Raw genomic sequence first — 27,149 nt, forward strand, 5'->3', positions numbered from 1 at the left:
CCACCGGGGGGTGGGGCAGCAGCGTCTTGCTGTTGTCTGTCTCCAGGCCACCTCACTGTCCCTTGTTCGGCTTCTCAGCCCTCCTGTAGCTTGTGTGGCCAAGTCCTGGCATTAATCCACCTGCTTTAAATGTGTATCATTGTTTCTGTCTTCCTGTGATACAAAAATCCATGCCTCTGTAATAAGAAAAATAGTTGAATAAGAGCCAGAAAAGTGGCTGAGGGCTGACTTTTGAGGAATGGACGCAGAGGAAGAACCCAGACAGGGGCTGGGAGCAGGGCTGTCAGCTTTCCCGCCTGCCAGCCAGGGCTGGTACCCTGCATGCCCAGCCAGGCAGAAATCGCCTTCTAAACGTCTGTTCCCATCACACGGTGATTCATGGTGGGACGGCGTGTCTCCGCCAAGCGATAGATTCACGTGCACCAGGCACTGCTTAATAAGGGCCGAGGATTCTTTCCTTCTCTTCCTTTTTACCCTGCTGTCAAGCTAGAGCATTCTCCAAGGTCCCAGTGGGGAAGGGCATGGTGCCCTGCCGTGTCCACGTTGACCACTTCCCACCAAGCGGTCCAACTCACTGACCCCCCAGGAAGGGAGAGGCAGAGGAAGGAAGGAGGGGTTTGCGTGGAGTCATCATGTGGGTTTTGACAGTGGTGTCCCTATGGCCAAATGGAACCCCACCAGGTTCCCTCTATCTCTCAGGGGGGCTCCTGGCTCTAGGGGGCTGCTGGCTGTCAGGCAAATCAGTGTCCTCTGCTCCTGGGGGATGCTGAATGTCTGCAGAAAACCCTGGCTCAGCCCGCGCTGAGGCTCCTCCCCTGCCAGGGCAGCACCATCAAGCCTCCAGGAAACAGGCTGGCCAAGTACCCAGGCAGACCTGGGTTCACATCCTGCTCCTGCCAGTTGGAATCGGGCAAGTGTCTTCCCCTCACAGCCTCAGTTTCCTCTTTTGCTGAGTGGGATATCGTTGTAGGAGCTGCCTCAGAGGACTGGTCTGAGGATTAAGGACAGGCCTACATAAAGTGTCTAGTACAAAGTATGGCACATAGTAGGTGTGTGCCTACTCAAGAAATGTGAGTCCCTACTCTCTTTCCCCTGTAGCTTCTGCTTTCACAGATGCTCATCAGCCCAATTAGACAGAAACTTGGTTTGTATCTGACAGGATGTATGGAGCAGTCACTAACAGAAAGGTCCAACTCTTCTGGCTTAACCCTAAGGAAGATTAGCTGGTCCCCTGTAATAAGCCCAGAGGTAGGACAACTCCAAGACTGACTAAATTCAACAACTCAAAAACGTCCCCAAGAATTCAGGGTTGTTTTTTATTCCCATGCAACTATCTCAGTGTTGGCCTCACTCTCTGATCAGCTCCCCTTGTTGCGGAAAAGTGGCTGCTGCAGATCCTGGCACTGCAACCTGACTGAGGAAAGTTTAGATGCACAGACGGATCACCACTTTTCCACAGGTCTCTGGGTATGAGGACCACTTTCCCAGAAGCACCACCCCTGACTTCTCCTCATACCTCATTGGCCCAGATCAGATGACAGACCCATTCCTGAGCCAATCACCAGTAGGGGTTGGGTGGTACTACATGATTGGATCCAGCCAATCATCCAGGTGGTCAGAGCTGTAGGGGGATTATCCGCCCTCATGTCTAGGAGACTGATCTTAAAAATCCTGCTCCCACCATCTTTTTCTCCAGTTCCACCCCTCATTTCAGGATACAGGAAGAGCCTGCTTCTCACCCCTTCAGACCTTCACAATCTTACCTCCCAGCAGGATGGGGCCAGAGGCAGGTGGCCCCTTCCCGGAAGACTCTTCCCACCTTGTTGCTCCTCCCCACCTCTGGTTTAGTCAGCCCCTGGACTCTGCTCCTCCCCGTGTCTGGTTTAGACGACATCCCCTGGACGGTGCTCCTCCCCACCTGATCTGAAAGGAATTCCCCATCCCACAAGGTACCCCACAGTCACTGCCTCAGACTTTTGGGTCATTTCAGCACGTAGCACAATTTACCTGCTTTCTTGGTCTGTGTCTTACCACTGGACCATCCCCTTTGTGACAGAGGGGATCTCCCTCACTTTATCCAGTCACTCTATGTCACAGGACACAGAGATCCTGATGGCCCCAGGAAAGCACAAGATAAGGGTGATGTGTACAAATGTGGGAAACATTTGTTTCCCAGGAAAGTTAAGCCTTTGTTTGAGGAAAGGATTGTGAAATCTCCAGCTCACCTCCCAGGTCTTATATCAGCAAAAGGGAGTGTTCTGACATCTAGTTTTTCTGGAGTCAGAGTTGGTTTTTTTTTTTTTTTTTCTTCATTAAAAAAAAAATTACATCCTTGGCATTTAAATAGCATCTTGGATGACTTCACCTGGCTTAGGTTTTGTGGAGCCCCCATCAGTGGCATCGTGGATTGGCTGACCTTGACCCTCACGAGGTTGACTGAGTCGAGTGATCGACCAAAAGAAGCAGCTACTTGCTTGTCTTGGCAGCTGAGCTGAGTTCTTGGGATCATTGCTGAACCGTTGAATTTAGCTACCCCCTTGCCCCGGTGTAGGATACAGGTACAGATAAATAGAACCTGTTTTGTCTTTTTTTTTTTTTGGCCATGCTATGTGGTTTGTGGGATCTTAGTTCCCCCTATAGGGGCTCAAGTTTATCCAGCCAGGCCAGGGGACTTGGTGCTAGATGGCTGGTGACTTGGGTCACTGGCTGGTGTTGTGCCCAGTTGCTTAGCTGTGTCTGATTCTGTGCAACCCCCCACAGACTGGAACCCGCCAGTCTCCTCTGTCCCTGGAATTTTGCAGGTAAGAGTACTAGAGGGGGTTGCCAGTACTAGAACCAGTAGGCTGGTTCCTGCTCCAGGGGATCTTCCCAACCCAGAGGTAGAACCCATATCTCCTGCGTCCCCTGCATTGGGAGGCAGGTTCTTTACCACTGGCACCATCTGGGAAGCCCCACGCTGGCATTAAGATGGTCCAGCAAAGCCATCTGGGCCACAGCCCTGGAAGAGGGGTGTGCTGCTACTGCTAAGTCACTTCAGTCGTGTCCAACTCTATGTGACCTCATAGATGGCAGCCCACCAGGCTCCCTCACCCCTGGGATTCTCCAGGCAAGAACACTGGAGTGGGTTGCCATTTCTTTCTCCAATGTATGAAAGTGAAAAGTGAAAGTGAAGTCTCTCAGTCGTGTCCGACCCTTAGCGACCCCATGGACTGCAGCCCACCAGGCCCCTCCGTCCATGGGATTTTCCAGGCAAGAGTACTGGAGTGGGGTGCCATTGCCTTCTCCGGAAGAGGGGTGTGGGAGCATCCATTTTACTGATCAGTGGGTGTTCACTGAGCCCCTACTATGTGCCAGCTGCACAGTAGGAAAGAAAGAATAAACCAAAACCTGTATAGACAGATACCCTGAGGGTGCCGACTGTCTATTAGGAGAGTCAGGCATGGTAAGAAAGAATCGTGCTTTCCACCTTCAGGTTGTGTGGGTCTTGGCAAGCAGAGGTACATGGGGACACGAAAGCCTTTTCTAGGGGAACTGAACTGGCTGGAACGTTTCCAGGATGAAGGGGCTGTTTCGCTGAGAGCTGAAGCTTAACGAGGTTACTCAGCAGGGACTTTGCTGCGGTCCACTGGTTAGGACTCCGAGCTTTCATTGCCGAGGCCCGAGTTTGATCCCTGGTCAGGGAACTAAGATCCCACAAGCCACATTGTTGTTGTTCAGTCGCTCAGTTGTGTCTGACTTTGTGACCCCATGGACTGCAGCACGCCAGGCTTTCCTGTCCTGCACCAACTCCTAGAGTTTACTCAAACTCATGTCCATCTAGTCAGTGATGCCATCCAACTATCTCATCCTCTATCACCTGCTTCTCCTCTTGCCCTCAATCTTTCCTGGCATCAGGGTCTTTTCCAATTAATCAGCTCTTCTCATCAGCTCTCAAAGTATTGGAGCTTCATCATTAGTCCTTCCAGTGAATATTCAGGACTGATTTCCTTTAGGATGGACTGGTTTGATCTCCTTGCAGTCCAAGGGACTCTCAAGAGTCTTCTCCGGCACAACAGTTAGAAAGCATCAATTCTTTGGCACTCAGCTTTCTTTATGGTCCAACTCTCACATCTGTACATGACTACTTGGAAAACTATAGCTTTGACTATACAGACCTTTGTTCAGGCCACATAGCACAGCAAAATAATAATAATAATAATAATTCACTCAGCAAAGAAAACCAGGAAGAGTGCTGGGAAGTGGAAATAGCGTATGCAAAGGCTCTGTGGCGTAGGTGCATGGTGAATGTGTGTGTGTAGGGAAAGGCTGGCATGTGGTAGCAGGGAGAGGCAGGAGGGAACGTGTAGGGACAGCGGCCCTGAAGGTCAGGGTGGGGACTGGTCGGGGGAGAGGCCAACTTTGTCAGGGCTCCTGACCTTGACTCTTCATTAGAATCATCTGGGGAACTTTGGAAACCACTGGGTTCTGATTCCCTTGATCTGGGCTGGACCCGGGTGTGGATGTGATTGACAGCCCCTCCTGTGGGTGATGCTCCCGTGCAGCCAGGTGGAGAAAGGCCAGTCCAGACTGGCAAGGCCCTAGGAAGTGTGTTTTTATCCACATCCCAACAGGACTGTGGTAAGGCCTTCAGCTCAGGAAGGGCAATGGGGAGGGGTTTCATGATCAGAGATGCTTTGGGGGAGAAAGACAAACAAGCAGCAGAAAGAGAAATGCTGCTTTGAGGGTGAGTCCAGGTCCTGTGGGCAAAATCGCGAGAAGCCGGCAGCAACCTGGCCTGGCAGCCAGAGAGGGGCCGAGCCCAATGGTGGAACTGGTCCCAGTCTCAGCTGTGGGAGGAAGGGGCCGCGAGGCAACCAGCCAACACCCACCCCCGCCCCCCTCCGCCTAATCTTTCCATCGAGTCCCCGGCTTCATGACTTCCTGCCGCTTGAAAGGGGACCTCGCCCCACAGCCATCCTGAATGGCAAAAGAAAGCAAGGGAGCTCCCAGTGGCCAGAGCGGAGGGTCAGTTCCCGGGGAGCCTGGTCCCAGACCAGTCACTCTGGGGCGAGGGAGTGGGGGAGCAGTGGAGAGAAGTGGGGAGTTTCCCTGCTGGAGAGCAGAGACAAGGAGGGAGAGGGACGCCGAGTGGAGGTCAGGGACAGGGCGGCTGGGTGAAGTGAGCTCAGGGCCAGGGTCTCCAAGGATGAGCGGCCAGGGGACATCTGCTCTCGTTCACCGGCTGGAGCGGAGCAGGGCAGGCTCTGCTTCAGGCCAGCTGAGCAGCCTTTCCCAGCGGCCCTCCCTCCTCTCATAGAGGACACTGCCGAGACCTGGCACCTCCTACACAGACTCACCTATCGTCTCTGTTTAATTCTGGCTCGGAGGGTGCAATGCCTTGCCCAACGTCACACAGCAGTATTTAGGTCCAGGGTGATCTTCAGGCACACAGCCCAGGGCCTACTAGACTTTTATGGGCCCAGAAAGGTGTGTTAAATTCTCTTAAAATCAAAGGAAGTAGGGACTTACCTCTCAGTCCAGTTGTTAAGACTCTGTGCTCCCAATACAGGGGTCACAGTTTCGACTGTTAGTCAGGAAACTAAGGTCCTGCATGCCACACAGTTCAGCCAAAAAAAACCCAAAGAAAATAAAAAGAATATATTTCAGCTTGGATTATATTTATCTTTTTATCAGTGCAGTCATAAAAGATTATTGTTATTATTATTCCCTTTTAGTAGAGGAAAGGCCCAGGAAGGCAAAAGCCCCAAGGGCACACAGAACAACGTGACTCTGTTCGGATGGTAGCACCACCTCACCACCTGGTAAGGGCCAACCAGGCTCTCCTCCTGCCCCCGCCCTCTTCCTGGGCAGCAGTGTGTGCTGACCCCATCAGTCATCCTTCACTTGTAAGGTGTGTGGCCACTTCCTGGGAGACCTCTGCTGACTTCTGTGACTAGGTCACAGCGCCTCCCCCCACAGCCCATCTGCCCATGTTGCAGTTTAGCTCCTGTGGACACACAGTGCGATGCTTTTGAGCCCAGACTTTGACAGCGAATGTCTGAGTTGCAGTCCCAGGTCTGCCAGGTATCAACCATCCACAGTTTGGCACGTGAAAAAGTTGACTTAAAACTCAACATTCAGAAAACTAAGATCATGGCATCCAGTCCCATCACTTCATGGCAAATAGATGGGGAAACAATTGAAACAGTGAGAGACTTTATTTTGGGGGCTCCAAAATCACTACAGATGGTGACTTCTGCCATGAAATTAAGACACTTGCTCCTTTGAAGAAAAGCTGTGACCAACCTAGACATCATATTAAAAAGCAGAGACATTACTTTATCAACAAAGGTCCATCTAATCAAAGCTATGGTTTTTCCAGTGGTCATGTATGGATGTGAGGGTTGGACTATAAAGAAAGCTGAGCACCGAAGAATTGATGCTTTTTAACTGTGGTCTTGGAGAAGACTCTTGAGAGTCCCTTGGACTGCAAGGAGTCCAACCAGTCCATCCTAAAGGAAATCAGTCCTGAATGTTCACTGGAAGGACTGATGCTGAAGCTGAAACTCCAATACTCTGGCCACCTGTTGTGAAGAACTGACTTGTTTGAAAAGACCCTGATGCTGGGGAAAGATTGAAGGCAGGAGGAGAAGGGGATGACAGAGGATGAGATGGTTGGATGGCATTACCGACCTGATGGACATGAGTTTGAATAAATTCTGGGAGTTGGTGATGGACAGGGAGGCCTCGTGTGCTGCAGTCCATGGGGTTGCAAAGAGTCAGACACGACTGAGCAACTGAACTGAACAGTTTGGCAGTTTGTTCATTTCTCTGACCCTTAGTTTTCCTGTCTGTAAAATGGGGATAGTAAGAGTACTGACCTAACATAATTTTGATAGATTAAATGAGTGAATATTTTTAAAGCACTCTACTGTATGTCTGAGACTCAGTCTCCTTATTTGTAAAATGAGATAATAGCTATTAGTAGAGTTGTGGTAGGTTAAATGAATTATTATTTTTTTATGCACTTGAAACTGTGCCTGGCACCAAAAAGTACCATCAAAGTGTTTTTTAAAAACTGATTAATACCTGACTCCTCCACTTGTTAAGCCTTGTAAAAGCAGAGGCTAGGCCTGGTTTTACTCTCGCCAGTCTGGCACATGGTACGTATTCATTCAAATGTTGGAACAAATTGAACGTTCTCTGTTCTTCCTTTTTATGCTTCTATGTTCCTTTCTGCTGGGAGTCACTCACACTTTAGTACAAACTATAAATTTAATACCCTCGTCCCTTTTCCTAAAGCACTTATTGCCTGATTGGTTCACTGTGGAAGAAATGTTCTGCCTTTTAAGGGAAGGAATCACTGCCTTGGTGATCTAGTGGGGAAGCTTATGGGGGTTGGAAGGGTAGGATTTCCTCCTAGACCCTGTAACCATGGGCCATGTCCTCTGCTCCTTAGAGAGCAGGCACTTGCCCCCCTCTGTATTTTTAAGGGAGCTATTTTCCTGTCTTTCTGGAGGAGTAGAGCAGTCGGCCGGTGGTGGCTGCAGACCCTGGCTGGCAGGACTCGCCAGCTGGCCCCTGGCAGCAGAGGAGATGAAAAGCCTCGCCAGCTCCAAGACTTTCCCAGAGGAAACCTCGCCCATAGTTCTGCAGGAAGTCGCACTCCGGCTTGATGAGTCCCAGGAGGGCAGCCCGCTAAGCTCAGGATCAAGTCCAGGTCTCCAGAGCTCAGATCAGTCAGGAGGACCTCTGCCACTTGGAACATAAAGTTCTGAGGCTTGGCAGGAATAGGGGAGGAGCCGCCCGCCCTGACATCCTGAGGGGCCCCCTCGGCTCCAGCTGGGAGTGTCCAGGCTGGCTGTCAGGCCGGGACCCTGCCTCACCCTGATCAAAGGAAAGCACTGCGTTCCCGGGGGGATTTGTACCATATTTATTTCTCGTCTCAGAGCCCTTTATCCTTCCTCATGAAACCCACAGGGCCGCCATGTTCCCAGAATAGTCGCCCTTGTGGTAAATGCTTGGGGAAGAGCATTTTCACAAGTTAACAATCGCAAGACATTAACTGATGGGACGCTGCTTGGCGTCCTGAGTCCCCGTGGTCCAAATCCAGCTGAGGAATTGATAGCTCAGTTGAAGAACATTTATTGAGCACCTGCTGTGTGCCAGGCCCTGGGAGATGACCTGAGGGGATGCCTGAGAGGTCAGCCATGAAGGGGGGGCTTCGGGAAACATGCCTGACTTTTGTGACCATCTCTTCGTCTGTAGATGCCCTTGTGGAGTCGTCACGATGATGAGTTACTCTGTGCATCCGGCCAGGGCCTCCTGGGTGCTGATGCAGCCTGGCATTGTGCAGGGCACCGGGGTGCATGCAGTAAGAGAGATGCAGGGACTTGACCTTGAGAGCCTGCATCCCACTCCAGGCTGTAGGAGCTTCCCACTGTCACTGTGATGAGTGACCACAAACTCCACATCTCAGATGAGAGAATTGAGGAGCAGTCAGCACCCCACAGACCAAGGCTGAGCTGGGACCTGGTCCAGGGGCATCTAAGCCCAGAACTGCCCCTGGTGGCATCACAGTGATCACACAGGGCTGGTGTGGAGCCCCAGCTCTGCCACCACTGCCTGACCTTAGGCAAGCATCGTACCTCTATTTCTCCATCTGTAAAATGGACATCATAGCAATGCCTGTCTTGGGGTTGCTGAGAACAGGTGATAGAGTACGAAGTCTGTGAAATATGGAGTTGTGTATAAAACACACACAAGCTGACATTTATAGCACCGTTAGGATGTCCATGAAGGGCTTTACTTGCACAAATGCACAGAACTCTCCCAAGAGACCCATGACACATGAGTAACAGTCCGCATGCCCACACTGGAGAGGTTTCCAGGGTTCAGGGGTACTCTTCCCTCAGCCGTGTGCTCCGCTGGGCCCCATTCAGCAAGTCTTCCAAAGAAGTTTTGTGGGCAGAAGAATGTATCAGACCAGCTTCGAGTTTGGACAGAGTAGCAGCCAGAAGCCCCCAACCCATCCCCTGTGTGCCCACCCCCACCCGGCCCCAGCCAGCCCCCAAAGCCAGCACCTCTCCTGGGGAGGGGACTGCCCAGCCTGCAAGGAAGTGCTCATTATCCCTGTGTGACAGGGCCACTCCCAGCCACGTCTCCAAGCAGCGTGATGCCCCCGTCTGCTGCCGCTGCCTTCTGAGCTGCCTCGGCTGCAGACGTCTGGCGGGGAGTCTCTGGGGCCAGATGGAGTAGGGCAAGCTAAAAATAACCCGGCGGGCGGCCCCCACCAGGGGATGGGGGTGGGGGCCTGGGCTGGGCGCGGACACATGATCCCAGGGACCCGGCCCAGTGGAGCCTAGAAACTCTCCGGCAGCCCGAGCACACTTCTGCTCCCCATTCTAGGACCCACCAGCCGGAGCACCCCTCTCCTCTGACCATCTAGGAAGAAACACCTCGAGCCAGCTGCAGGATGGGCAGCGGCCGGAGAAAGGTCAGCTGGACTCTGTGCTTCCTGCTTCTGCTGCTCCTTGAAGGTGCTTCCACCAAGAACCTCCGGAAGCGGGCACTGCCCTCGAGGCTGCCGGAGAGGTCCCGTGTAAGTGCCCAGGTCTGGGGGGTGCTGGGGGCCAGGGGGAGATGGTCAGTTCTTGCCCCCCACACGCGGGCAGGCTGGAGCAGGCGTCTTTATCTGAATTGTGCCAAAGTCGGGTGGGCAGGCAGACAGACCTCACAGCCCTCAAAAGTCTCCCTGCCTGGAAATAGAGAAGCCAGGGGCCCCTAAAAACACACGGCGGGCAGCAATGGGCTTTCCCTACCCAAGGTTACTTTCTCCTGACAAACAGCACCTAATTTAAGAGTCCAAGGACTTAAAACTGAGTGTTGTTTCTCAGCAATCAATAACCAAATGTCGTTAGGATGCAATTATGCTTCCGTGTGCTTCCTGACTCAGTACACACTTGGTGGAAACTGCTCTGGGCCAGGCTCCGTGTGTGGTCCTGTGGGTACAACACAGAGACAGCAAGCAGCTCCTGCCCTTAAGGGTGGCCTCACTGAATAGGGTAAGCAGCTGGGTAGCATGTGACAGCCATACAGAGGGATGGCACACCATCACCAGAGGTGAGAAGTATGGGCCTTGCAGCCCTGATTTTGGATCTGTACTCTTGCTCACAGGCTGTGTGACTTCAGGTAAGTTGTTTGACATCTCTGAGCACCAGTGATCTCATCTGAGAAAGACTGTGCATTCCTTTCAGTTTATTTAAACAAATAGGCAGTTAGATGGCCACTGTTTACCCAGGTTGCCCTAGGCTGTAAGGATGCCAACTTGTACCCCCAAGCCTTGGGGAACTCGTGTTACCCCCACAGGCCTGGGGTTGCAGAGAATGAATGAGAAGCTAAAGGAAAATGTATCCAAGCACATCTGATTTTCCTGTGTAGGTCTGTGGGTATACTGGCGTCATTGTGCCAACAGCATTTATGGCTCTGTGTCTTTGTATCCCACACTGGTAATTCTCCCGCTATTTCACACTCTATTTTTATTCTGTTGATCTGTGATCAGTGATCTTTGATGTGACTATTGTGAAAAGATTGCGACTCGCTGAACGCTCAGAGGACAGTTAGCATTTCTCAGCAATAGGGTATTTTTGTGATTAACGTGTGTACATTGTATATTTTTTTAGATGTAATGCTGTTACATGCTTAATATGCTGTGGCATAATGTAAACACAACTTGTAGGTGTGCTGGGAAACCAAAACATTGATGGGATTGGCTTTACTGTGGTGGTCTGAAACCACACCCACAGGATCTCTGATGTCTGTGTGTCTGCCGACAAGCGTTGAGAAGGTAAATAACGCAAGAAAGGGACTAGGAGAGAGACTGAGGCAAGGGGAGGATGTCATTTTATGTTCCCTGCCCCAAAAGGGAGCACAGAGGCATAGAAGGTTCAGGAAGAGACTACTAACACTCTCAGCCTAAGGGTGGAGAGTGAATGACTCCATATCCATCAAACACAACACATACTGAGTGGTCCATGTGACTTGGTGACTTTTGCTCAAATAATTATGAAATTGGTTGCTGTTTGGCTCCTCAGAGGGAATGTAGGTTCTTCACAGTAGGGCCCGATTCCATCTTCCTCAGTGCAGTGTTCTTGGTGCCCTGCCAGGTGCCTACCATGAAGAAGGCTTCCCATCCATTCTAGTGGGTAAATTATGGGCAAATACAAAGGAAGCCCAGAAGAATATGTATAGCTCTGTGCCAGGTTGGGGATATTCAACCCAGGGCTTTGAAGGATGAATAGGAGTTTTCCAGGCAGAGAAGAGGGTAAAGGGAATGTTTAATGATGCCAGGCATGGTATGATGTATGAAGCATGTTACTTCCTAATTATCTTGCTACATCTTAACCACACTTCCTGCTCTCAAGATTATTCATGTCTGTAGCACCTACGAGGTAGAAATACCACCCATCAGGAGCTTTTACACATCTCTTCTGCACTCCTCATTCAGCAGTCTTGCACTGGTGGCTTGAAATCAGCCCCGGTGGGACTATTTACACCATGGAAACTGGCACAGACTGACTGCATGTGGAAAGCTGGGTGTTAAACCTAGACCAGTGTGTCTGCCAGCGTCCTGCATGCTGGTTCCTCCCCTTCCTGAAGCCCCTCCCCTTGGCAGAGTGGGCAGAGGGGGTCCAGGGAATTTCCTGGACGCTGTATGCATTTTCCTGCTCTAGACACAGTGCCAGAGAGGAAGACAGGGGAGGCCCTTTCGGGAGGCTCGTAAGGAGAAGAAGGCTTGTCCTCTGTGAGCCTCCGTTGCCTTGCCTGCAGCCTGGGAGACAGCCGTGCTGCTTTGCAGTCCAGAGGAAAGACCACAAGAGCCTCCAGCTCAGGGCTTGGCAGGGGAATACCGCTCTCTATGCACTAATAAAAATAAAGATAGAGCCAGATATTTACGAGGCTAGATAAGATGGAATAGGCCAGGGAGTGGAATGTTTATCAATAGCCCCAGAGCCTTTCTGGGGAGCTCAGGGTCTGTTCTGTGGAGCTGGTGTTTTGAGCTTTGCTTTCCTGGCATTTGGTGAAAGTCATAAGAACACTCCTTCCTATGTGTCAGGCCAGGTGTTCACCCTGCGTTCTATCTCAGGATCCTCTGAGCAGATCCCCCAGATAGGACTCACTGTAGCCGCCATGGCGGCCTGGTGTCCTGAGGATCTCTGTGTGTCACTGTGGCTATAGGTCTGTTTAGTCTCCTAAGCTCCCATCTGGGGCTGGAGATGGAGACAGGGCTCTAGTCACGGCAACCAAAGCGGAAACAGCCCAGATGTCCACAAGTTCAGAAGGGATCAACAAAAACAGGGTCCATCCACCCAGTGAAGCATTATTCAGCCATAAGAAAGAATGACGTGCCGGGACATGCTCCAGCATGGATGAACCCTGGAAACCTTATGCTCGTGGAAGATGCCAGTCAGGGGACTCCCCTGGTGGCCCAGGGGTTAAGACTTCGCCTTCCAACGCAAGAGGGTGCGGGTTCAATCCCTGGTTGGGGAGCTAAGATCTCACATGCCTCATGGCCAAGAAACCCAAAAGATAAAACAGAAAAAATATTGTAACAAATTCAATAAAAACTTTAAAAATGGTCCAGATCAAAAAAAGATGCCAGTCAGAAAATGCCACATAGCCTGTGACCTATTGCTATTTAGGAAATGTCCAGAAAAGGCAAATTCATAGGGACAGAAAGTAGATTAGAGGTGGCCAGGGGCTGGGGTTGGGGTAGGGATTAGGAAGTACTGCTTACTGAGAATGGAATTTTTTCAGAAACTAACATAGTTATAAGTTAACTATACTTAAAAGTATAGTTAAGTATAAGTCAACTATATTTCAATTAAAAAAAGAAAAGAATTTCTGTCTGGGAATGATGTAAATGTTTTAGAAATATAGAGGTAAGTGGTTGCACAATATTGTGAATTTAGTCGGTGCTACAGAATTGTGCACTTCAAAATGGTGAAAGTAGCAAATTGTAAGCATCTTACCATGATAATTAAAAAAAAAAAAATGAGAACCTGAGGGATTCCCTGGCAGTCCGGTGGTTAGGACTTGGCACTTTCACTGGTCAAGGAACTAAGATCTTGGAAGCTATGCAACATGGCCAAAAAACAAACAAAACCCCTCAAATACCTAAGGTACTTCTTAGGGATTCTGTGAAGGTCTCCTGGCCAGGTTTGTCTTAGTTTCGTGGCTCCTCCTCAGAGGAGCCTTCCCTGGTCCCGGAGTACCCTGTTTATGTCTCCCGTGCAAGTTTTCCTAATTTTTCAACTTCTCCTTCATAACATTTAGCTCCCATATTATCATCTGCATGATTTCTTTTTTTTTTTTATTCTGGCTTTGTTTCATTTCTCATTAACTTACTCGCGCAGATAAACAAAAGGAAAGCGATTTGCTTGCTTCCTCTGTCTGTCGCTTGTCCCAGAGCTGAGCCATGTGAAGGCAGGGCCAGTGTTTTCTGGTTCAGGTTAGCTCTCCTTGCATGCACCCAGGGCCTGGCACATAGTAGGCCTGAGAACTATGAATTTACCATGAAATGAATGAGTTACATTAAAAATTACATTTCTAGAGCAGAAGAGAAGGGGTGGAAAGTTCTAGAAGACTCTCAGGTACCCAGTAGGGCTCAGTGAACACACCAGCTGGAGGAGTTGGCCGAGTTTGCGGCCCTGCTCTGGACATGCCCTGAGATGGCTTGTCCAGAGGAAGTGTGAGCCTTGCACCAGACTCTGTTCCCCGAGCCCGAGTGTCAGGAAACGGCATTCAGCGCACACAGAACTCTCATCCCGCCATTCCAGGGAGAGATGTATTTTTAGATCTTTGACGTCCGAATTCCAGAGGAAGAGCGAGTAAATCTTGGAGGAAAATTGGCTTTCTTCCTGCACCCAGCAAACCAGTCCATACTGGGATGCATTTTTATTGGTCAGGCCATTAAATCTCTGGAACATTCCAAAGAAGGGTAGCGCTCTCACAGGGATCAGAGCATCAGGGGGGCGGGGTGTGTGTGGAGGGAGGGATGTGGTAAACTGGGGCAGCTCTGGAGACTGGATTCTTTCTCCTTAAATGGAGATGGTTTCAGGTTTTTTCCCCCAATTATAAAAACAATGATGTTGACTGTGCAAGACGTTCAGACAATACAAAAAGTCACGAATAAGTAAAAATGATCTAAATTCTCTGGAACGCAAGCTCTGTTGATATCTTGGTATATGTGTGTGTACCTAGACTTTTTCATGAAGTGCTTATACTCAGCACACATTGTTTTCTTAACGATATTTTGCTCATGTTGTTTAACTTTTTTTATTGAGATGAAGTTCACAGACTATAAAGTCAGCCACATAAGACTGAGTCATTCAGTGGCATTTAGTGCTTTTGTGATGTTGCACAACCACCATTTTTTTCTAGTTTCAAAGTATTTTCATCACCCTAAAAGGAAACCCCAAACCCACTAAGCAGCTGCTCCCCACTCCCCTCTGCATCCCTGCTGCCTGGCAACCACCAGTCTGCTTCCTGTCTACAAAAATTTCCCTATTTTGGATGTTTCATACAAATATCATATTTGTGTGTGGGATTTGTGTCTGGCTCATCATTCATATTGTTTTGTACCTTGCATTTTTCATCAAATGATGTAAGGGGAATGGCTTTCCCAGTGGCTCAGCAGTAAAGAATCCGCCTGCAATGCAGGAGTCACAGGAGATGCTGGTCTCACCCCTGGGTCAGGAAGATCCCCTGGGAAGGAAATGGCAGTCCACTCCCGTTTTCTTGCCTGGGAAATCCTATGGACAGAGGAGCCTGGTGGGCTACAGCCCATGGGGTTACAAAGAGTCAGATACAACTGAGTGAGTGAGCACACACTCATGTTGAATATGTTAATATGATGGATCCATGTTCTCTTTTCAAAGACTTCTGTGGTGTTCCAGCGGATTCGCTGTTATATATTTATACAGCCTCCTTTGGTTGGACATCCAGGCGTGCACTTCAGTGGACTCGTGGAATTGGGCTTCCCTCTGGAGCAGTCCAGAATTAATTTTTCCCTACCCACTTCCTGAAGGAATCGGCAGAAGAATGGCTTTGCAAATATACAGAGGCTTCCAAAAATATCCCCCCCAAGGAATGAAGAAAAGAATAGCTACCAAATCAAAACTTTACGGGGACCGTCTTTACCCACGCAAGGCATGCAGCGCTGGGATGCTGCCTTCCGAGCTGTTCCGTAGGAACTCTGAAGCAGGCTCGCTGTGCCATCCCCTAGCAGGGATGAAAAGAAAAGATGGAGGACATGAGTTGTCTGGGATATTCGTGAAGGATGTTGTCAGTCTGGAGTGAGCTGAGATTTGACATGCTGTTATTTTCAGCTGAGTGGCAACGGAAGGGAAGGCTGGCTAGGGCTGCAGAGAGCAGGGGCCAGGGTGAGTTCTTTCCAAAAGGTGTGCCTGGGGGAGGAAGTTACATACCTATATCCAGAGCTGGGGCTGGTCCACAGGCGGGCAGGAGGCAGGACCATGTGAGAGAGGGGGACCCCAAGCTGACAAAGCAGGAGGAATCTCAGAGATTGGGAAGCAGCTCCCCAGGCCCATGCTCCCGGGACAGGAATTTGCCAGAGTCAGACCCAGGTTTGAATCTTGCCTCTGCTGCTGGCCAGCTGCATGACCTGGGGTGAGCGCCTTCAGTGTTTCTGGGTCTCAGTTTCCTCATCAGTAAAGTGGGTGAATCACAGCCTTGACCTTAGAGGACCGTGCTGAGAACAGTGAAATTCAGTACCTGTTGACATAGCACAGCGTTGGCTCACAGTGGGAGCTTAATAAATGCCACCTGCTCTGCCGTAATTAGGAAGGCAGACTGGCCCAAGTTCAGAGCCTGGTGCTCTCCACATGGTGTATGTGCCTCGGTTTTCTCACCTCCATGGTGGGGACACAGGTAACCACAGGGGAGCGATGGACGCTGCCTTGGGGGACCCCCAGAGAACAGTGCTGGGGTGGCTACTTCCTCTGAGGAACTCTGCCAGTCTGCCCCTGCCCCCATCCTCAGAAATGATGGCATTGCTGCAGGAGGGTTTCTTGCTTAAGCGTCTTGAGATCCCAGTTACTAGCAGATCTTGAACCAGCTCAGAGGTTTCTTTAGCATCTGCCTCAGCATCATGCCTAGAGCTTCACACAGAAATAATAAAACCAAGGGATCAGCATTACGGATCTCACCGGCTCCCTCCGCAAACCCCTGCAGCAGGCACGCACTTCTGGGCCCATTTTGTAGGTGAGGAAACAGGCTCACAGAGGTTATTTTCCTTTATGATGACACAGCTGCAGGGGTCCAAGCCAGACTCACCTGGCTCCCATGCCTGAGCTCAAATCTGTGACTGTTCATGAGGTCACGGCCATGGCGCCGTCCGCCTTGGTACACTTGAATGTGGGACACGGCTCTGAAGTTCTTGCCCCAAAGAAAGGGGAGGCTCCAAGGCAAGGAGGGGTTTGGGGTCTTGGCAAGCCTTTGGACACCGAGGCCACTGACCCCAGGTTTATATTTTGGATGCTTTATTCTGACTTTAGAAGGGAGGTGTGTAATACTTGGGCTCACGACCCTTCTCTGCCTATGGCCTTGGGCAAACCTTTAATTCTCTGAGCACCTGGGGCCTGCCCCGCTGGACTCACGGGACCAGAGACTATGGGGATGCTGGGGGAAGGTGCAAGATTAAACAACACGAAGGGGCACCGCCCACGCAGGGCCCATGTGCAGGCTGAACGCGCAGGAGGATGCTTGGCACATGGTGAACCGCCGCTCGGTGCTGCCCATCTCTCACACCTCCATCATCGTCATGATCACAGTTCCCATCAGATGAACAGAGCACCTGCTCTCTGCCATGCACGATCAGAGGTGCTGGGGACACAGGTGGGAAGAAGGCAGAGTTCTGAGGGGAAAAAACGCCACAGTGGATCAATGCGCAGCGCCCCCAAGGGTGACGTAGGGTTTGGAGCTGCGTCAGGCAGGCCGCGGGGAACGGGATCACCAGCTAAGGGCGTGTGAGAGCAGATACCTGCACTGTGTCAGGGCCAGAGCTGGGCAGGCATCTTGGGCAAAGGCCAGAGGGGGACCTCAGAGGCGCCAGGGCGCTAGCCAGGAGTGAGCGAGAGGGCAGGAGGACAGGAGGGAGGCCGGAGAAGTAAAGGAGCAGGCCGTGGGACCAGCTGGGGTCTGACCTTTAGCCCGCAGACTCTGGCCTTTAACCTTTAACTCCCTGGAGGCTGGGAAGGTAATCTATTTATTTCGTTGATTAAAGTCTGTTCTTTCTCTTCCTAATCCTTTGTTTGGGACCCTCTGTGAGCATCACCTTGCTTGACATGAAATATTTTTCAAAACATTTAATCCTTTAATCTGGGCCCCTCGGTGAAATCGGTGAAATCTTTATCACCCAGGGTCATCTGTTGTTCAGGCCTCACTGTGAATCACTTGGGTGATTTGACTTCTAAGGCGCTTATCTCTTTTGTTCTCTCCCAATTCCGAGAAGCGACATCTGAGTTTTCCTCAGCGAGCCCTGGCGCGTCTACACTGGATCTCTCGATGTGGCCCAGCCCCCCCACTCCACCCCCGTCCCGCTGGGGGCTGCCCTTAGGCAGTCACCCACCTGGGAGGCATCAGAGATGGGGGAAAGCATGTCCCGTCTCATCTCCGGCTTCTGTTAAATTTCATAAATGAGGCTCAATGTGAAAACAGGCTGGGCGGAAAAGCCGGCAGTCCCTTGCCAGTCCCATTCAGCATCCCTGCTCGCCCTCCCAGGGAGGCCAGGGCAGCTGTCACCTCTGATTAGGATTCCAGCGGCGGGGCCCCAACATGGGTCCAGGGTCGCTCATTCTGAAGAAAATGAACTGGGAGTTGACGGCTTGGGATGATGTGTACTGAGTGTAGCTTGGAAATTATTCCTGAGGATACAGGAACTGGCGGGTGGGGCGCCGAGCAGGCAGTGGCAGAAAGGCTGAACCAGAGCTGGAAGATCCGAAAGTTACAAAGTTGCCCCTTTTGTTTGGGCTTTGTTTCTGCCAGATGTTGGCTTTGTATTCTTTTTTTTTTTTTGCTTTTCACAGATTAAGTGGTTTTGATAAGGGAGGAAAGATGAATTCTCTGGATACAAAATACTCCACTTAAAACAGATAAGCAACAAGGGCGTACTGTACAGCCTCGGGAATTACATTCTGTGTCTTTTAATAATGTATCGTTTGAATCAGCCGTAAATAACTGAACCACCTTGCCCTATACCTGAAGCTAACACAATACTGCCAATCTATATATATATTTTTAAAGATGATTCTCTGGGTGAAGGGGGGCAGACACCCCACCCTCCCCAGGCTGTCCCCCCCACCACCACACTTGGTCACTGTTACCTTCCCCACCTGGCCCTCAGTCTTAGCCCCTGTGGGTCCTTGGGAAGTAGTTTGAAAACCACTGGTCCTTGTGACCGCCCCTGCCCACCCATTGGTGCAGTTCAGTTCAGTCACTCAGTTGTGTCCGACTCTTTGCGACCCCATGAATTGCAGCACGCCAGGCCTCCCTGTCCATCACCAACTCTTGGAGTTCACTCAGACTCACGTCCATCGAGTTAGTGATGCCGTCCAGCCATCTCATCCTCTGTCGGCCCCTTCTCCTCCTGCCCCTAATCCCTCCCAGCATCAGAGTCTTTTCCAATGAGTCAACTCTTCGCATGAAGTGGCCAAAGTACTGGAGTTTCAGCTTCAGCATCATTCCTTCTAAAGAAATCCCGGGGCTGATCTCCTTCAGAGTGGACTGGTTGGATCTTGCAGTCCAAGGGACTCTCAAGAGTCTTCTCCAGCCACCCTGGTGGCTCAGACGGTAAAGAATCTGCATGCAGTGCAGGAAACCCGAGTTCGATACCTCGGTCAGGAAGATCCCCTGGAGAAGGAAATGGTTACCCACTCCAGCATTCTTGCCTGGAGACTCCCATGGACAGAGAAGCCTGGTGGGCTACAGCCCACGGGATTGCAAAAAGTCGGACATGACTGAATGACTAACACACATAGCTGCAGAGGAGGGACCTTCAGACAGCCTTGACCTTCGAGGACATATGCCATTGTGTAGCTTGCCTTTATTTATTTTTCTTAACATAAAGTTTTTCCTGTGAAGTATTTCTACTTGTAAACTTTTAATTGTCTTTAAATTGAAAAAAATCAGTGTGTTCATGGCAATATATATATTGCAATACTGAGAAAAAAGTGTTGACAATAGGAAAAATCTCCCTCAACTTCAGAACCTGATTCTTCTCTCCAGAGGTAATCTTTGACCACAGTTGCTTGTGTGTGCTTGTATCTCCTTCCAAAGATGTTCTAGGCCTGTATAAGTATATGCATATCACATGTGTGTGCATACGCATATTTTAAAACTTAGGTGCAGAGCATACACACTGTTCTACACTTTAGTTTTCTTTACAAACCACCATGTCTTGGGGGATTGCTCATAAGCAGGTTTCAGTGGCTGCACGCTGTTGCAGTCTGCAGCAGTGCATTATTTACTCGGACAGAACAAAGGGCAGAATTTTGAAAAATATATATGTTGGGGGATTGGAGGATCAGTAGTTACAGTGTTTTAGGTGGGAAGAGTAGCTCAGACAATAGCAGGCAGTGGGACAATAGCAGGCAGTGGGGCAATCCAGGGTGTTTTTTTCGCAATGACTTACTCTGTCTCTAACTGTGTGTGCATGAGTGTGTGCACGTGTGTGTAGGCATGTGTAAGACCAGCCCTCCAAACACCCTACCCTCAAATCTAGAAACCAAACAGTGCTTCCTGCACAGATGGCGTCTGGTGTCACAGGGATCCAGAGTGGCTTATCTGGCATGACTTCAGCTCTCCCAGTCCCACCTCTAAAATGCTTATTTTATTGGCCATGTGTCCATACTTCTTACATGTTAAATAATATATCATATTATTCACTTTTCTGGAAACATAGTGCCTAAACGTGGGAAAATCCTGAGTCAGGTTCCATTAAAATGCACTATGGAACCAGCACCTAGATCAAGAAGCAGAACAGGGCCACTGTGTGTGCTCTTGTGACATTGGGGCTTTCTTTTTTTTTTTTCCCTCAGTATTATGTTTGTGAGTTTTATCCAAGTTGTCATGTGAATTTATTCATTTTGTGTGTGATCTGTAAATTCTCAAAGTTCTATATAAACATATGGATGGATGATAAGTATATATGTATATACGGAAATATACATGTGTACATATCTATGTGTGTGTATATGTACACATATACCCTTTTATATGTAAATATATACAAATCCGTACATACATAATACGTCAGGATAGATGCCTGGTTAACATACAATTCTCCAGGAGCATTCATCTTTTGGCTGTTGCTGGGCTCACCATCAGCGAGCCCACTGTTTGTCAGTGAGCCCCACAGTTTAGGGCTCTTACAAAGAGAAACAGCATCTTTTCACGGTCAGAGCAACCTTCAGAGGGTGGTTCTGCCAATGCCAGGACGCATTGGCTCAGAGAGGCCCAGCGATTCCACCGCGGCACACAGCACCCAGCACATGCCACTGATGCGCCTTCTTCCCGTAGGCGGAGGAGGTAGGCGGCTCGCGTCAGCCCCGCGCAGACCGCTGCCCACCGCCCCCGCGCTCGCTACCCCCCGGTGCCTGCCAGGCTGCACGCTGCCAGGCCGACTCCGAGTGCCCGAGACACCGGCACTGCTGCTTCAACGGCTGCGCCTACGCTTGCCTGGAGGCCGTGCCGCCCCCGCCAGGTAGGCTCACCCGGGCCGGGGGAGGGGGGGCGGTGTGGGAGCAGGGGAGGGGGCGGGGTTGGGAGGGCCGGCGCCGCCGTTGGGGAACTGTCCTGCCTGGTGCTGCCGGACTGCAGGAACAGCTGGGCTTAAACCTGGGCCACCTAGGAAATGGAAACATAGCGCTCCTGAGGAAAGCATCCAGCTGGATGCAGTGAGCGCCTGCTGTATGTGAGGCTCACCTCTCCCGGCGGAGAACTACAGTCCAGAGGACACCCATTCCAGGGAAAATGTTTCCTCCCATGAAGCTGGGGGAGATTCCTCATTTAAAAAATCCAGATTTCCAGCTTTTCTTAAAAATCCTGGCCCGCATTCCCTGGGCCACCATCTGCTGCAGCCTTAGGTGCTCCTACACGGCAGGGGGACCCCTCTAGTTTTCCAGAGACCCCACCAGAGCCGCCCAGTTCACTCATGAGGCCTGGCCCTGCGGGTATTTGAGATGGAGACCTGACACCTTAGCGATCCAGGTGAGGATGCAGACTCCTGGATTCAGATCTGCTGGCCAGCTGGTGACAGCCTTAAATCCCCACCTGTAAAGCAGAAATGAGAACGCTGGGCTTCCAGAGAGTGCCAAGTCCCGAAGTGCTTGCTCAGCCCCACGTGGGGATAGGAGCAGGGAATCATGTTAGTTAAATCCTAACGGGAATCTCCTTGGGAGAAACAGTTCTCAGGGCATCATCTTCGGGGGGAAGGTGTTTCACATCCCTTCTGGAGAGCTTGGGGAAGGGAGGGGTAGGAAGGGAGCCTGGGGGGATGGGGAGGGAGGTGGGGGTCTCCAGTGAGTGGGGAAACGTGCCCTGAGTGGGTAGGAGGAGGGTAGGCAGGGGGTTTCTCGCCATTCTGCTTGGGGCTGAGCCTTTGGAGCACAGAAGTCTGGTAGGACTGCACTGTCAGCCAGAGGCTCTGGTTCCCATGGACCTTCATTAGTAAGCTCCCCCCACCCCAAAGCCAAGGTAAGAATGAACACGCTCAGTTTTATTCAGGGTGAGGTCATAGTGATGACAAGGGACTCAGCACCCTTAATAATGCTCATAATTACAATCGGTGCTGCCTTTAAGCACTGCCTCTTGGCCAGGCTGGCTCCTACAGGGGCTTTTACAAGAAGGACAAAATGGCACCCCTCCTGGTGGCGGAAGCACATAAAAGTACGCCTATCTGGTTGGACAAGTCTAAAAAATGTCCCCTCCTTTGGGCAGAGACAGGGTATAGGAACTCTAGCCTTACTTGCTGCCTAGAACAGGTGTTTTTGAGCAGTGCACAAATTGAATAACTGTCCATGACATTCCAAATAGCCTTTCCTTGCACTATCTCATTTAATGCTCACACACTCCCATGGAGTGGAGAGACCATTATCAGCCCTATTTTATAGCTGAAGATACTAGAGCTCAGAGAAGCTGAGTACCTTGCCCAGAGTCACCCAGCAGGCAGAACTGGAGCTTCAGTTTAGTCTTCTGACTGTGGGGAAGTGTCCACTGCCTTAGGCTCTGGATGTAGGAATGTGGGGCCCCTGGGCCCATTTGTGGAATCCAGTCTTTCCCCCACATCCAGATACCCACATAGTTCACTTCCTTACCCTCTCAGGTCTCGGTTCAGAGGTGATCTCTTTCTCAGGGGAGTTGTTGTTGTTCACTTGCTAAGTTGTGTCCGACTCTTTGTGACCCAATGGACTGCAGCACGCCAGGTTTCACTATCCTGCCCCATCTCCCGGAGTTTGCTCAGATCCGTGTCCATTGAGTCAGTGATGCTGTCTAGCCATCTCACCCTCTGCCACCCTTCTCTCCTTTGGCCGTCAGTCTTTCCCAGCATCATGGACTGTAGCCTGCCAGGCTCCTCTGTCCACAGAAATCCCCAGACCAGAGTATTGGATCCAGTTGACTTTCTGTTCTCCAAGGGATCTTCCTGCCCCAGGGACTGGCCCCCATCTCCCACATTGCAGGATTCTTTATCATCTGAACCACCAGGGAAGCCCCTCAGGGTAGTTTCCCTCTCTGTGATCATCTTTACTCTGGCCTTGCGGCTTTCCTCTGGTTCCTTACTGCCTTGTGGCTTAAGCTTTCCTTACGGCTCAGTGTAGAATATTATGCTTCATTTGTCTCCTGACTGTTCCCCCGACTTGAAGGTCAGCCCCATGAGGCAGGAAGTTTGGTTTGTTTCAGTCACTGCTATATCCCCACCATGTAAACGTTACTCAGTGAAGGGTGGACGAATCGGTGAAAGCCTGGCTCTCACTGGCCAGCAGGAAGAGTCAGCAAAGTATTAATCATAATAATTATAACAATAATGTTTAGCACACGTTGTCTCGCTCTTGGCACTCTTGACCTTTGGGTTTGGATAAATCTAATTGATGGGTGAGGAGTGAGGGGCTGACCTGGGTGTTGTGTTCATGGGATGTTGAGTGGCACCCCTGGCCTCTCCCCACTAGATGGCAGTAGTAGCCCCACCCCCACACTGGGACAGCCAAAAACAATCTCTGGACCATAATAGATGTTTCATCCAGGGGCAAAATCGCTCCACATTGAGAACTGCTTGTCTAACATGACTGAGCAGCTTATGCACTTCCTTGCAGTCTGCTTGTAAGTTCCCTTTCCCTCCAGAGCAGACCCTGAGATAACGTCTTGGGTGGAGGGAATTTATCTGGTAGGTGATCCCAGGAAGTTCTAGTTGGAGAGCAGAGAGGCAAGGCCCTGGGCTTCCAAGCCTTAAAGGTCCGCACATTTATGGGAGGCCTTGACCAAATTTCAGTATTCCAAAAAGTAGGTCAAAGTGTGGGCTTCTCTGGCAGCTCAGCTGTAAAGAATCTGCCTGCAAGGCAGGAGATGTGGGTTTGATCCCTGGCTTGGGAAGATCCCCTGAAGGAGGAAATGGCAACCCACTCCAATATTCTTGCCTGGAGAATCCCGTGGACACAGGAGCTTGGTGGGCTGCAGTCCACGGTGTCACAAAGAATTAGGCATGACTGAGCACACCGCACACGTAGCTAAGGGTGCATGTTTCCCTGTATAGGATGCATTAACACATTTCCTGTTTAGTGAAAAATAGCATTGAAGATGCATTTTCTAACATTAAGCCTGAGGTGATGGGCAAAAGGAGGGAAGAAACAGGAGGCTGGAAATAGAGCTCTGGAACCATGACACCCCTCTCATTTGGAAGTTGCAACAGCTGGTCTGGTCTGTTGCTTCCATTTCTACACCAAGAACAACCATCTTATAACCATATTGTACTCTTTTAAAGAAAACGCTAACCAGCATTTTTACCAGTTTCCGTCTGCGTGCTCTCAAAGGCACTAGACAGCATATCAGTCTCTATTTTGTCGTGTTTTGGAGTCAGACTAAAGGAGCGGCCATAAGCAAATGTGATCCCAAACCAGCTTTATTTGATCTCCAAAGCACTTTAAAAAACAAAAAATCAATTGCCAACATTTAAAAACGAGGTTTTTGTTTTTTTGTTTTTTTGTTTTTTTTTTTTTCAAAAAATACAGACTTAAAGTTTAAGAAAAAGAAAAAGCCACCCAGGGACTTCCCTGGTGGTTCAGTGGTCAAGAGTCCAGCTTCTGATGCAGGGAACGTTGTTTTGATTCCTGCTCAGGGAACTAAGATCCCCATGAGGCAGCTAAGCTCGTGCATCACAGCTGCTGAGCCTGTGCACTCTGGAGCCTGCGTGCTGCACTGAAGCCCCATGCACCGCAAACAGGACTCAATGAAGCCAAATAAATAAATAATGTTTAAAGCAACAACAACACCCAGAGGCTCTGAGAACACTGGGAATGTCTGGCCAGAGCCGACCAACTGCTGACCCGTTGAAGCAGAACACTCTCCAGCTGGCCGTGGTCCTACCCGGCCTGCCTTTTTCCTTTATGTTACTTCTTTGTCCCCAGAGACATCTGGGTTTTCAATCCCTGTTTGGGGGTTTGAAGACCTTCCAGTCTACTACATGGTCACGCTTCCTGTTAGAAAATGTATTGGTTAGAGAACAGACCGTAAGGCTGTGACTAAAAGACCCATAAACCAAGCGGCCCAGCCTATGAAAGGCCAGAGTTGACAGATGGTCCATAGCAGGCAGGTGGCTCTGCTCCTCAGGGACCCAGGTTCCCTCTGTCTTGTTGCTCCACGTGGTCTAAGTGGGCCCCAGGCTGCAGGTTGCAGGAAAGAGAGGGAAGGGGACAGATAGGCATCAATGCAAGGGCAAGACAGAAAGCTGCCTCATCACCCCTGCTCACATCCCACTGGCCGGAACTCGGTTTGCAAGGCTGTACCTAGCCACAGGAGCTTCTGGGAAATGTAGTCTCCAGCTTGGCTACCCAGCGCCTAGCTGAAACTCAAAAATCTGTTACTAAAGGGAAGGGGTGAACTTTTTTCAGGAGAACCACGTTGTTTTGTTTCTCCTTCGGGAGAGTCATGAGATGTGAGTTCCTCCATTCCCAGCGGCTGGGGCATGTCTCAGCTGCCTGAAGAGGGCATTGACGTAACCATGCATTATCTTGTCAGTTCTAGACTGGCTAGTACAGCCGAAACCTCGATGGCTTGGGGGCAACGGCTGGCTCCTGGATGGCCCTGAGGAGGTGTTGCAAGGTACCTGCGGGGTGACGCCCAACCCGGCGGCACAGCCAGGGTCCCCCTTCTCAGGCTGCCTCCAGAAAACTGAAAACCAGGGGCAGCCTCTGCTCCAGGAGGCTGCTTGTCCTCAGATACCCCACCCTCTTGAACCGTCCCCACCCTGATAGAAGAGTGTGACTGGGGCTTGGCCAGCCACTCAGAATCCCCAGAACACCATAGGCTTCAACTGTCCCTGGGACTGGGGCCTCCTCACTGGGTGGAGAGTTCAGAGGGAGGGGGGTGGGGTTTTCAGATCCTTAAAATCACCATGTGGGTCCATTGTTCCCTGACCATGAGGCCTCCTTGGGGGCGGGGGTGGTGGAGGACAGTTTCTGAAAGGCAGGCCTGGGGTCTGGACCACTGCAGGGGTGTGGGTGTGAGTGAACACCTTGCTGTGTGCCGCTCTGCTCTGTGGCTCTGCACACATACACGTGCACCACCGTGTCCATTAGGGTGTGCAGCTGTTCGTGGAGCCCAGTGGCTGTGCTTGGGGCTGTGTGTCTGAGCGCTTGTGCAGCTGTGTTCATGATGTGTGTGACTACAGATGTGAGTGTGTATGTGCAGGGTGTGTTTGTGTGCGCCTGCGGATATGGCTAATATGTATGTGTGTATGTGTGTTAGGACTTGCGGGGTGGTGCATCTGTATATGTGTGTTGCGATTTTGGTGTGTAAGCATATGTGTATGTGTGACTGTAAACATGAACACGTGTGTTTCGAGGTGTGCAGGTGAATGTACGTTATGTGTGTCATAATGCGTGTGAGGGCGTGTTTGGGGTCATTTGACTTTGAGCTGCCCCCGTGTGCATGTGTGTGTGTGTGTGTGCGCGCGGAGACCCCAGGCACAGCCTGGCATCTGGGTTGCAGACGAGAGGCAGCCCCTCTGCCCCGCTGGGGGCTGCCCCTGAACCCCCCGTGTGTCCCCCCCGCCCCGCAGCAGAGGCCTGCAGCACCACCGAGGACGGGGCCGAGCCGCTCCTCTGCCCCTCAGGCTACGAGTGCCACATCCTGAGCCCGGGTGACCTGGCTGCGGGCATCCCCAACCGGGGGCAGTGTGTCAAGGAGCGCAAGCCAGCAGGTGAGTGTGGACACCAAGCCCCACCTAGCTCTCCCTGGAAATCCCCTGTGGGAGACCCGTCCCAGAGGAAAGCCCGGCCTCTGAGCCTGTCCCCACCCTCCCCCGTCTCCCCCGACGGCCCTGCTCCAGGCCACCCCTTCCTCCTCATCTGTACAGGGTGAGGGCAAAACCCAGCTCGCCACCGCCTGCCTGGCTCACCTTGGGGTCAGTTGTTTCAGATCTCTGAGCCTCAGTTTCCTTATCTGTAAAATGATATCACTTCATGTAGGGTTATGGGGTGATGGAAATCACATGTGTGAAGCCAGAGCCAAGACAAGAAGTAAGAGGTGCTCAGTAAACACTGGATAATTTACTTCTATTAATATCTATCTATCCATTATAAACTGCACAATATTTGAGTTGTCCGAGAACCCTTAACTTCCCCCGCTAGGACCCTTCATTATGACTTACTTAATATTTGTCTTTGGAGACAAGTCAATAAATAGTTCGGTGAAGGGCCTGAGTAGCGTGGCTTTAGTTTGCATGCTTTTCTCTGAGGTGAGCAGCATGGAAGACAGAGCAGAGAGGGGCTGCTGTGGGGACCTGAAGCCACTCCTGCCTCATGCGAGGTATAAGGTCAAGAAGTTAGGCATGGAATTTGCCAGGACTATGTGCAAGGGAAGAACTGGGCAACCTTGTCAAA

General features: G+C 50.8%; 1 protein-coding gene across 11 annotated transcripts in view; it reads left to right on the forward strand.

Moving 5' to 3' along the window:
* The window catches only part of WFDC1 (WAP four-disulfide core domain 1), a 60,197-nt gene that overhangs the window by 23,898 nt on the left and 9,150 nt on the right, over positions 1 to 27,149 (forward strand). For 3 of the 11 annotated variants that reach the window (XM_069552577.1, XM_069552581.1, XM_069552586.1), the window contains exons 1-5: positions 9,093 to 9,233; positions 9,388 to 9,580; positions 20,578 to 20,761; positions 25,285 to 25,368; positions 26,327 to 26,467. In XM_069552577.1, coding sequence (XP_069408678.1) covers positions 9,455 to 9,580; positions 20,578 to 20,761; positions 25,285 to 25,368; positions 26,327 to 26,467 — 535 coding nt within the window. In that variant the 5' untranslated portion in view covers positions 9,093 to 9,233; positions 9,388 to 9,454. Of the gene's footprint in view, positions 1 to 8,944; positions 9,239 to 9,309; positions 9,581 to 20,577; positions 20,762 to 25,284; positions 25,369 to 26,326; positions 26,468 to 27,149 lie in introns of those variants that run through there. The other 8 variants (XM_069552580.1, XM_069552583.1, XM_069552588.1 and 5 more) reach the window with 5 other exon arrangements.

This window comes from Ovis canadensis, chromosome 14, assembly GCF_042477335.2.
Source record: "Ovis canadensis isolate MfBH-ARS-UI-01 breed Bighorn chromosome 14, ARS-UI_OviCan_v2, whole genome shotgun sequence".
NCBI lineage: Eukaryota > Metazoa > Chordata > Mammalia > Artiodactyla > Bovidae > Ovis > Ovis canadensis.